The sequence below is a fragment of the Aegilops tauschii genome, chromosome 4 (assembly GCF_002575655.3).
Source record: "Aegilops tauschii subsp. strangulata cultivar AL8/78 chromosome 4, Aet v6.0, whole genome shotgun sequence".
Taxonomy (NCBI): domain Eukaryota; kingdom Viridiplantae; phylum Streptophyta; class Magnoliopsida; order Poales; family Poaceae; genus Aegilops; species Aegilops tauschii.
The window spans coordinates 58,332,658-58,344,346 of record NC_053038.3 but is presented as its reverse complement, the minus strand read 5'-3'; the positions used below and the strand labels follow the sequence as shown (position 1 = coordinate 58,344,346).

General features: G+C 47.8%; 2 protein-coding genes across 3 annotated transcripts; both read left to right on the top strand.

Moving 5' to 3' along the window:
- The first annotated feature begins 212 nt into the window (after positions 1-212).
- On the top strand, positions 213-1,082 carry LOC109774447 (protein GLUTAMINE DUMPER 3). 2 transcript variants are annotated; one of them, XM_045227218.1, is made up of 2 exons: positions 213-810; positions 918-1,082. In XM_045227218.1, the coding sequence occupies exons 1-2, from the start codon at positions 325-327 to the stop codon at positions 975-977; spliced, it is 546 nt and encodes a 181-aa protein (XP_045083153.1). In that variant the 5' UTR covers positions 213-324; the 3' UTR covers positions 978-1,082. The 2 variants fall into 2 exon arrangements, with proteins under 2 accessions (XP_045083153.1, XP_020188755.1); XM_020333166.4 differs by having other exon boundaries at positions 213-1,082.
- Positions 1,083-3,509: 2,427 nt separating this feature from the next.
- On the top strand, positions 3,510-5,246 carry LOC109774442 (transcription termination factor MTERF15, mitochondrial). The gene is made up of 2 exons (XM_020333161.4): positions 3,510-5,043; positions 5,136-5,246. The coding sequence occupies exon 1, from the start codon at positions 3,770-3,772 to the stop codon at positions 4,739-4,741; it is 972 nt and encodes a 323-aa protein (XP_020188750.1). The 5' UTR covers positions 3,510-3,769; the 3' UTR covers positions 4,742-5,043; positions 5,136-5,246.
- Positions 5,247-11,689: the final 6,443 nt, after the last annotated feature.

The window sequence follows — 11,689 nt, the reverse complement described above, 5'->3', positions numbered from 1 at the left end:
TGGGTGAGTGTATGCGCGTGTATATAAGCGCTTGCGTCTGTACTGTTTTAAAAAAACTACTTTGTACACAGGGACAGGGGTGCCACGTCAAATGGTCGACACATAATTATATCTCATCTAGATTTGTTTCAGCGCTTCCTTTAGCAAATCTACGGCAAATTCGTCCCCTTTTTCCCTTTCCCTCCTTATAAATGACCTCTAACGCTTCACTACGCTCCCACACTACTACAGCAAGCAACAACCAGTCAAGAAGAGCAGAAAACCAACCACACATGCTTGCTCCTAGTGCTGAGGAGCAACATATCAACAAGAAGTGCAGAAACAATGAGACCAGGGGCAGGTTTCAATGCGACGGCGGCAGCAACAAAGGCTGCGGTAGCCCCTCTGGCCGCCGGCGCCGCGCACTCCGCGTGGCACTCGCCGGTGCCGTACCTCTTCGGTGGCCTGGCCGCGATGCTGGGACTCATCGCCTTCGCCCTTCTCATCCTCGCCTGCTCGTACTGGAAGCTGTCCGGGTACCTGGAGGGCAGCGCCGGCCGCGGTGACGCCGAAGGTTCCGCCACCGACGGCGCCAAGCCGGTGGCCTCGGACCTGGCGCCAGCAGCGTGGGAGGAGAAAGTACTGGTGGTCATGGCCGGGGACGTGGAGCCGACGTACCTGGCCACGCCCATGTCAAGCAGAGACCGTAGCGGCAAGGGAGGAGAGGAAGAGAAGAAGGTGTCCATGGTCGCCATGGCTAGCACCAAGGATGCTGGTAATGGTGAGCACAGTCAGAACCAGAGAGAACGAGACGACCACCACTTCCCCGAGGTGTGAGTTTTGCATCCTGTTCCTTTTTAGGCTTAGGTGAGCTGGCAGTGAAGCCTTTTGATTCTTCCAAATAGGAGAAAGTTCATCTGCAGTTCTGGACTATGCAGGGAGAGCGTAACCCCGATCAGAGCCATGTTTTTCGTGGGGTTCTTCAGTTTTTGCAATGACCAAATCGATTAGATCAGCAATCAAGGTCATGTTTTTGCGGATTTATCTCTAACTTTTGCTATAACGGGAGTGGAATTAGAGCATGAGAAATGCAGCTTTTGATACCAAGCTTTTTGTTACCTGAGAAATAGTTGGTGCTCTATTTCCTTTCCTGTTGTTTTCTTGCTCTGAGTAATGGAAATGAGCATATTTTTCTTCTTTCTCCCCCTGCTTTCTATCGTGGCCAATAGGCCCCGTGTGTGTGTGTGTGTGTGCGTGTGTGTGTGTGTGTGTGTGGAGGAATCAGCAGGTAGGGCACACACATGGCATGTACGTATGAGTAAACCAAGGGCAAAGTGGATGGGAATGAATCGTTCGTTTCAGGCAGGACAGGACGCGGTGCGTCGATGGGCATACTTCTCATGATTGCGAATATATGATGTGATCAGGGGGGTGCTCTCAGGAGAGGAGACTTGCTTGAGCTGCTTGTTCCCTTGTGGGCTTGTGGCTAATATTGTTTTCAGGATATCCTGAGTCAGCCAAACCTGGGAGACAGGGTCTAGTGAGCAGATTCTTGAAGACGATGTAAGACATCCTCCATGATGTGAACTGTTGACCTGCACGCATCACTAGGAGTCTAGGATGAATGTATGCTGCTATCACCAATGGTATGATTAGTGCTTGGAACGGTACCTTGGCGCCCAGACCAAACCACGTCTACAAAAGTTTGAAACGGCCGCCGGCCGAAGAGGTACGGCACCGGCGAGTGCCACTACGCTCCCCAAACCCTTCTTAGCGGACGGCCAAGTTATTGACCGGTCATAAAATTCCGACTCAGACGGACTCCTCAAACCGGTCCTATATGTCCACGTTGGCCGGCACCCCTCATATCCGGTCCAAATCTGAGATAGGTATAGGAAGGTCCGGAGGCGTCCGCCACGTCAGATCCAATAGGTAGGACGCATCATATTTGCATCAAATTGGTCCACCAAATCCACAAGACCACAACCCTCCTTCCTCGTTCATTTTTCACGCCCTAGCCATCACCACCATCCACCCTTGCTCCCCCATCCACGCCGCCACCCCACCCGCCGCCCTAGATGTCATCGTCGGGTACCCCGTCCACCACCGCGGCCACGGATGTTGCCTCGGCGTCGTCCATGAGCCTCACGTTAGTGGTGCCGAGCTGCAAGCCGGAGAACGTCGCCCCGAGGGAGCGGCGATGGAAGCAGCACAAGAGGGAAGCGACGACAAGGAGTTTCAGACAAGGATGTTGTGGACCTCAAGGAGGATGTGTCCCCTCCGTTGTGCCTGGTCGCCCACACCCGTCTATCCAGCCGCCGACAATGAGGTCGTCGTTCGCCCTGCCCATGATCGACATCAATCCAATGACCGATTGGAGGATTCCAAACGGGTTTATGGGACCGCAGGGGACGGACGACTAGGTGTGCGACTCGCCGCAACTCCATGGATGCACACAAGCACGGGTATCGCCGACGGCAGCAGGTCTACTCGTGTCATGTTCGACGGAATGTCCCAGCTGGAAGGGGTAAATATTTTGCTCAATTTTGTATGGCTTTGTTCATTACATTTGCTATGCATCGTATACGTTAGTTGCATATGCCATTGAATGAATTAGTTGCATATTCCGTTAGTTTATTTGAAATCATGATCGTTTTAGGGGAATACATGATCAAGATGATCAACGAGGGTCAAGAGCCTATGGCCGGTATGGAATATGAGTTGAGGGATTCAAATTTTCTTACGTTTGATATTGGGGTAACATCACGTACGCAAGGCACCCAAGGCAAGAACAAAAAAACGACAAAGGCACCCCAAGCAAGAGGTTCGGACTTCACAACATTTGAAGATGTTTTGTTGGTTAAAATTTGGTTGGCCACAAGCATGGACCCTATATGTGGGGAAGAGAAAAAGGACAACAAGTATTGGGAGAAGATCCACAGATTCTATCATGAACACAAGAAAAATGTGAAGCCACATCCTATCATTACCACCCACAATGATGTTTCTCTTCAACATAGATGGTCCACCATTTAGGAAAATGTGAACAAGTTTGCCGCGCACTATGCTTCCGTATTTGGCCGGAATTAAAGTGGGATGAGAGCCCAAACTCATGTAAGTAAAATTGCGAAGTTTTTTGTGAAGTGGCATGCAAATTTCCGGGGCGTCGTGGGTTGTAAACTTTCGCGCACTATCATCTTTTTTCATGCATGCTTCATGATGAAGGGGCATGCTTGCATGTTGAGAGGCATATGATAGTGAGGTGGACCTTTTCTCATGATATTGTATGCTTGCATGTTGAGAGAAATAGTTTGTGATGCTAACCGTATGTTTTTAGGGGTAGTGAGGGCTAGCTTTTTTTTCGAGGCAAGTGAGGGCTATTTAGAAGATGTCTGCCTGGGCCTGAAAGTGTGGCACGTGTGCCAGCACGGCACGGCCCATTTGTAAACGGGCCGCCGTGGGTCGTGCCGTGCCAGGCATGTTTTACGGGGGACGGGCCGTGCCGACCCATTTGGTCAGGTCTGCTCCTCGTGCGATCCGGAATCCCCTCCTCCCTGGTTCGTCGGTCCAGCCAGTAGAAGCGGCGGCGCCCTCCTCGTTGCTGTAGCAGGGCGAGGCAGCGCTCGACCTCCGCCTCCTACCCCCACTGCTGGGCTCAACCCCAGGGCTCCTCTTCTGCGTCCCGACCAGTACCTCAACCAAAACGAGCTCAGATTTCTCAATTTCCATTCGGAAATCAGGACCGTGGTCATCTCCGTCGCCGCCGCCTGCCGCCGCCATCGCCATCGCCATGGCTTTCGCTATACGGGCCATTCACCACCGCCTCCCCCGCTCTCTCCACCACTCCAATCCCCTCTCCACCTCCGCCTCATCTCATGACCTCCGCGAGCTCCTCCGCATCCAACGCATCCTCAGTGACCCCGCAGCAACCACCCAACCCCCGCAAACGCAACAACGCCCACGAGCCGCCGCCACCGCCGACCTGCACCAACTGCTCCACCGCGCGGCCGGCCTCAGCACCGCCGAGGCTACCTCCCTGCTCCACCGCATCCCTAACACCCATCGTCTGGAACACCTTCTCCAAGAACTTCGTGGCCTGCGCCTCCCGGCGGACGAGATCAAGAACGCCCTCGGGTCCGACCCCGACGGGCTCCTCTCCATGGAGCCGGGCGAGCCGTCCCGCCTTGTCGAGCTCCTGGACGAGCTCCGCTGCCGGGCGGCCATCAAGGACCAGGTCCTCTCTCACGGCGTGCTCAGCGCCGCAATCGCCACTAGGCGGCGGGTCGAGCTACTGCACGAGCGCGGGCTGAGCCGGCGGGACGCGCTGAGGGTGATCTCCGTTGAGCCTCGGGCAATTTTATATAGCCTGGAGGATGTGGAGAGGAAGGTGGAGTTCTTGGTGGGCAGGATGGGGTTTGAGATTGGTTGGCTGGTGGAGTACCCGGAGTTCTTGGGGATAAATCTCGACAGGTCGATCATCCCGCGGCACAATGTGGTGGAGTATTTGGCGTCCGTGGGTGGTCTTGGGGACCCCATTGAGATGAAGCATTATGTGAGATTCAGCCGCCTCAGGTTCTACAATCTGTTCGTGAAGCCATACCCGGAGTGCGAGAGGATTTTCGGGGGCCTGGTCAGGGAGAGAAAGGATGAGGTGAGGCGGCGGCATCCGGTGGGATTGTGGAAGCTGTTTAAGCCGACGAAGTATGAGAGCACTGAGGAGAATGTGAGGGACATGAAGCTGGTTGTTGAATCACTTCATTAGCTCTGTTGAGAACAACAAATGGTATGATTTGCAGTGCATTCTGCCAGCAAAATGTCATCTGTGTTGAACAAACATAGAACCAGTTGGAGTTTTGGGACACCATGTCTTTGGAAGGCATTCCAGCATAGAGCGGGAGCTTAATTAAATTGAGTCCTAGGCTCCTAGCTTCAGGTTGAGGTCAATTATAATGCCCTAATCATGGTATGGTGATCAGAGCTGGTCTCATTGGGAAACAAACAAGATAATAGTTTGATGGAATCTGGCAACTTACAGAAGGCTCATCTCAAGTTATCAACAAATAGGTAAGAGAGGCAGTCATTCTCTATATTTTGAATCAGTGATCATCGGGGGAAAATACCTGATAAGTTGCCAAATTGATTATTAATGTTGGCAGACTTGTGAACTTGTATGGTCTTCTCGGAGAAAGGTTATTGTGATACAAATTATATAAGCGGCTAATTGTCTCCTGAAGTTTTTGCAAAATCAAACTGAGTGAATAAGCAGATGACATAGTGTGTGCTGTTATGCTTGGAATTTGTGTACGAAGATGACAGATGATAGCAAAAAAGTGATGTATCTGGAAGAAAACAGCAGTGAGGCTAATACTCAGTTTTAGTATTGTCATTAGAAGCGAGGAAAAAATCAAAGGTACTCAGGTAGTATGCTCTTGTTGCTGGTTCTTGCATGATCTGTTTAGCACAGATGATGTAGGATTTGTAAAATGGTCATGCTTCCTAACTTGTACTCCCTCCGTTCTAAAATAGATGACCCAACTTTGTAATAACTTTGTACTAAAGTTAATACAAAGTTGGGTCATCTATTTTGGAACGGAGGGAGTATCTGTTAACATAAGGTTGGTGGTCACTGTAGAGAGACTAGATGCCTTTATTTCTGTAGTCTTCAGTTTTCAGTTTCTAGTGGAGCACCCGGTATGTGGAGATCATAACTCTTTCTCTACCGTATTTATTTCATAGGAAATGCCAAGATGATACTTGCCATTTCCAGTGCATATAAATACACGGGGATAACTCTTCGTTCTTTTGAACTTCAAAAGCTGACATCTATCTGTCGTAGTGCTCACTATCCTTAATGCACAATATCACTAATGATACGTATCTAATACCTTTTTCTTCTTGAAATTTTCAGTTTGCAGAAGTTAAAATCTGTTTGCGGTCTATAACACCAGGTCTATTTTTTATTTGAATTGTTTATTTTGTGTTGGTCTATTACATTGTGGGAGTAACTTTATAGTGCATGTAGAAAGCGAGGAGAATTTCTGTGTGATGAGAGAGAAGCATTTTTTTCTACTTTAAAGTGCATTGAAAAGATAGAAGTACACTTTTTTTGTGGACAAATTTTGAATGCTAAATGTCCGTTTATTTGAGGACGGAAGGAGTATTGTATAAACTGAAATTAGTGGTGGTGATAGTGAGTTCAGTCTCCACTTCGCTCCAATCTCCCTTATCCATAAGAATCCACCAGACCGCTCCTGGTTGGAAGGTCACTGGGCATGTATACCAATCATGACGAATCTTTACTAGTGGCGATACACCAAACAGTTTTAGATCTGAATTCAAATACGATCAGAAAAGAGTTTAGGAGAAAAAAAATCACGAGCAAGGAGTCTCGGTTCATCTACAATAACCTTCTCTCTCCCTCACCACATTTTACGTTTTTTAACAATGATCTACAACTTTATTCAAACTCGTCAAAATTACAAATACAATGCTACGGGTCATAGATCCAAGAAACTGCAAAGTAACTCCAATAACTAAGAACGATAAAGAAATTTTTCAGAAATATCTTTAGTAAATAGAATTGTCAAGGCTTTGGTAAACAGACTCTGGTCAGATCGGAGCAGCAACATCGTCACTCACACATTTGCACGAACTTTACTCCCTTTATTGGTTTCAAAACACTTATGTTGTCCATCCAAAAGAATGAGAAGCCATGAACTTTGAACATATTTTCAGCCGGTAATGATCCCTTAGAGGTATTCAGACCACATTATTTTCATCGAAACTTTGAAGTCTGAATGAATCACACTAATAAACACAAAAAACACTAATACAAACTCATCAAATCTATGTGATCAAATACGCATGCAAAGGTGTTAAAAAATGCATGCAAAGGACATATAAACCCAAAACCCACAAGGTCAGACACTAATACAAACTCTCTTTTTTTTGCAACGGGTACTTTGAATGGGCCAGACTTCCAGGGAGTACCTGGGCCACGTGCTGGCCGGGGAAACGTGCGTGACAGATACGCAGCAGCAGCAGCACGCCTCCCGTGGCGCCGCGCTCCAGCCCCGCCTCTCGTCTCCTCCGGCGGCCGCGGCGCGCACCCCCCCCCCCCCCCACCACCCCCCCCCCGCCCCCCCCATCGCAATTGCTCCGTCAACCTACTACCCCGGCTCGGAACCCTCCCCGTTGCCGCAGCAGGGCGAGGCAGCGCTCGACCTCTGCCTCTGTCAGGACCTGCACCGCGCAACTACTGAAGAAGAGAAGAAGGAGCAACAGGAGATTCAGATAACGAACGGTCAAGATGCGAGGATACCGGTTCAGAGCAGATCAACGGCTCAGATGTAGCCTTCACCGTTTATCTGTTTAATTCAGTTACTGTAATATAACCGTTACTACAGTTTACCGCAGCTGAGTTGATCATGTTATAAGTCCGGCTCCGAGGCTTGGTCGGGCAAGTAAGGAATATTCGCTATCTCATAGTAGTAGGTAGAACCCTAGCTATCGTATGGAAGACGGGGTATCTTCTCTCGCAATCCTCCTCTGTATCCAATTTTCCCCAAGTAATTGCATCGATCTGGAGAGAATTGAGCGAGCTATTGATTCCTAAGTGATCCGGGTCTTACAAAGGTATTAGAGCGCCGGTGGATTCCTCGGCGATGACTCGACGGCGGCGAATCGGGCTGTGGAGAACAGGAGGTTGGGATATCTCGTAAAATCCATCCCGTCCCTCCCAGTTCGCGGCGGCGGTGTTGCGTGGCGGCGACAGGCGGCGGTGACATTCGGGCGCAGATCACCGAGTCCGATCCGGTTGCTGAGAGGCATTCTCTCGGTGGTAAAATTCCGGGATCTGAAGGGATCCGTGCGCCAGAGAGGAGATCCGTCAGCGAGGCTAACGGGACTGTCTCAGTCGCATAATAAGTGAGCAAGATGGCGGACACTAGAGCCAAAGTGCAGATCACAGTAGATCGAGTGGAAAAGGAAGTAGCAGATCTACGGGCAGAGGTAGAAGGCCTACAGGAACTCAAACAAGAGGTAACTAAACTCAGATCCGAGATGGTGACGATGCCAAAGGTCGAAGCAAAGTTGTCTGAAATGAATGAGAGAATTCAACAGACACTATAGTTGATTTTGCAGCAGATGAACATCAATCGTCGGAAAGCAGAGATAGTGACTCCAGATCCCAAAGCTCCAGAGCAGTTTAACCAGGAAAAGGACAGTGATCATATATCAGTTACTGTTCCAGGCAGCACCACCGTGCCAGTGGCTCCAGTTTCTCGAAATCTTGAACAAGAATTCAGAGTTTCAGGAAAAGTTCCAGTAACTAACATCACTGACATTACTACAGAGTTGTCACACACTCAACTGATGTCTGAAAGTACCAGAGTGTACAGTGATAAGCAACAGGAACCAGGAGTAAGGGGGCAAGTCAGAAATGCTACAACAAATCCAAGTGCAACAATACAAGCTCATACATTGGGGTTCTCAGGCAACAGTGGGCAATTTGCTCCTATAGGTGCTCCTTTGTTTTCTCCACCACATACTTACAATCCTGTTACTGGTCAATATATTAACATGACAACAACTGCTCAAGGAGTTCCTCCTGTATAACAGGCAATGGGAAACTTGTATGATATTCAGAGAAATCAACACTCAACTCAATTAGGGGGACCCTCTTATTTTGCAGAAGCTGTATTAAAAGGCCCCAGACTGGAAATTCCACTATTCAGTGGAGAGGATCCTATTGGGTGGCTAATAGCTTGTGAAAAATTCTTTGATATGTCTAGAACACCTTATGAGCAGTGGGTGAATCTGGCTACAGGACATCTGCAGGGCAGAGCATCAAACTGGTTAAAGAACATTTGCGTTCCCTGGCAAATGGTCACATGGCAACAGTTTTGTCAAATGATAGCTGACAGATTTTCAGAAGCTAGTGTTCATGAAGCTGTAGAATTGTTGAAAAATATACAACAAACAAACACTGTGGCTCAGTATATTGACAATTTTGAACAGTGTGTGGCTTTAGTCAAAAGAGATCATCCTTGTCTCCAAGAGAATTTCTTATTAAGCTGTTTCATTGGAGGTTTGAGAAGTGATATCAAACATGAAGTATGTGGACAAAACCCACTGGGATAATTGAAGCATATTGGTATGCAAAGGTCTATGAAAAAGTTGTAGCTGCCAGAAAAAATCAAAATCCCCCAATGTACAGAAACAGGAACTATTCAGCTTCTTACAAGCAACCTGCAAATTCATTACAAGTGCAAGTCCCAAGTCAGGAAAAGTACACTGTTCCTTTTCCCAAAGATGCTAGAGCTTGTTGGTATTGTAGGGAACCATGGTCAAGGCAACACAAATGCAAAATTGGGAAAACATTGCACATTTTGCAAGAGATAGATGATGATGAGGACAGTGACAACGCAGAAGACAGTGCTGGTATGGAACAAGCATATCATACAGCTCCAAACACTCCGGATAAGGAAAAAAGCAGTGATCCCACTGTAGAGAAACCTGCACAAGCAATGCACATATCTGCTAATGCAGTAGAAGGAACCCCAAGCCCTAATACCTTCTCTCTGATCATAGAGATTGCAGGAAGAAAAGTCACAGCCTTGTTTGACAGTGGATCTTCAGATACATTTATTAGCACTGAATTTGCTATTAAAAGTAACTGCCACCAACTACCTATACAGCCCAGGAAAGTGACGGTAGCTGGAGGGGGCAAACTCATATCCCTGTCTAAAGTCCCTCAGATGGATTTCCAAATCCAAGGCAAAACCTTTTGTAGCAGTTTCAAAGTGCTGGATCTCCAATCTTATGATATCATATTGGGTGCTGACTGGATATATCAATATAGTCCCATTTGTTTGGATCTGGTAGAGAGAATTTTGATTGTGACCAAACAAGGGCAACCAATCACATTATTTGTTCACACAATTCCTAAGAAGAAATGCATCATCTCAGCAGCTAGGATGGAAACTGCTAACAAAAGGTGTGATGGGTATATTTTGCAGATTCAGGAAGTGGCAACAGACAACAACAAGCAACAGATACCACCACCACCAACACTCCAACCTTTGCTACAGAAATTTGCTGACATTTTTGCAGAGTCAGACAAACTACCTCCACAAAGAGATTGTGATCACAGGATTGTATTACAAGAAGGAGCAAAACCACCAAACTTAAGACCTTACAGAGTACCTCATTATCAGAAAGCAGCCATGGAAGAGATTATTAAACAGTTGATTAAAAAGGGAGAAATTCAGGAAAGTTTTAGCCCTTTTTCTTCACCTGCAATCATGGTCAGAAAGAAAGATGGGGGATGGAGACTGTGTGTGGACTACAGGGAACTTAATGCAATCACCATCAAAAATAAATTTCCTATGCCAATTATTGAAGACCTCTTGGATGAATTACATGGAACACAAGTGTTCTCTAAGTTGGATCTTAGATCTGGGTATCACCCGATCAGAATGGTTGTAGAGGATATTCCAAAAACTGCCTTCAGAACTCATACGGGTCACTATTGTTGGAAATATGCCCTAGAGGCATAATAAATGGTTATTATTATATTTCTTTGTTCATGGTAATTGTCTATTGTTCATGCTATAATTGTATTGTCCGGAAATCGTAATACATGTGTGAATACATAGACCACAAAGTGTCCCTAGTAAGCCTCTAGTTGACTAGCTCGTTGATCAACAGATAGTCATGGTTTCCTGACTATGGACATTGGATGTCATTGATAACGGGATCACATCATTAGGAGAATGATGTGATGGACAAGACCCAATCCTAAGCATAGCATAAAAGATCGTGTAGTTTCGTTTGCTAGAGCTTTTCCAATGTCAAGTATCTTTTCCTTAGACCATGAGATCGTGCAACTCCCGGATACCGTAAGAGTGCTTTGGGTGTGCCAAACGTCACAACGTAACTGGGTGACTATAAAGGTGCACTACGGGTATCTCCGAAAGTGTCTGTTGGGTTGGCACGGATCGAGACTGGGATTTGTCACTCCGTGTGACGGAGAGGTATCTCTGGGCCCACTCGGTAATGCATCATCATAATGAGCTCAATGTGACTAAGGTGTTAGTCACGGGATCATGCATTGCGGTACGAGTAAAGAGACTTGCCGGTAACGAGATTGAACAAGGTATTGGGATACCGACGATCGAATCTCGGGCAAGTAACATACCGATTGACAAAGGGAATTGTATACGGGATTGATTGAATCCTCGACACCGTGGTTCATCCGATGAGATCATCATGGAACATGTGGGAGCCAACATGGGTATCCAGATCCCGCTGTTGGTTATTGACCGGAGAGGCGTCTCGGTCATGTCTGCATGTCTCCCGAACCCGTAGGGTCTACACACTTAAGGTTCGGTGACGCTAGGGTTGTAGAGATATATGTATGCGGAAACCCGAAAGTTGTTCGGAGTCCCGGATGAGATCCCGGACGTCACGAGAGGTACCGGAATGGTCCGGAGGTGAAGAATTATATATAGGAAGTCCAGTTTCGGCCACCGGGAAAGTTTCGGGGGTTACCGGTATTGTACCGGGACCACCGGAAGGGTCTCGGGGGTCCACCGGGTGGGGCCACCTATCCCGGAGGGCCCCGTGGGCTGAAAGTGGAAGGGAACCAGCCCTTAGTGGGCTGGGGTGCCCCCCTTGGGCCTCCCCCCATGCGCCTAGGGTTGGGAAC

Bases quoted from the DNA above. Each gene is read 5' to 3' on its own strand.
- LOC109774442 (XM_020333161.4), top strand. From the start codon at position 3,770: ATGGCTTTCGCTATACGGGCCATTCACCACCGCCTCCCCCGCTCTCTC.
- LOC109774447 (XM_045227218.1), top strand. From the start codon at position 325: ATGAGACCAGGGGCAGGTTTCAATGCGACGGCGGCAGCAACAAAGGCT. The intron at 811-917 runs GTGTGAGTTTTG...TGGACTATGCAG, and splicing joins ACGACCACCACTTCCCCGAG to GGAGAGCGTAACCCCGATCA.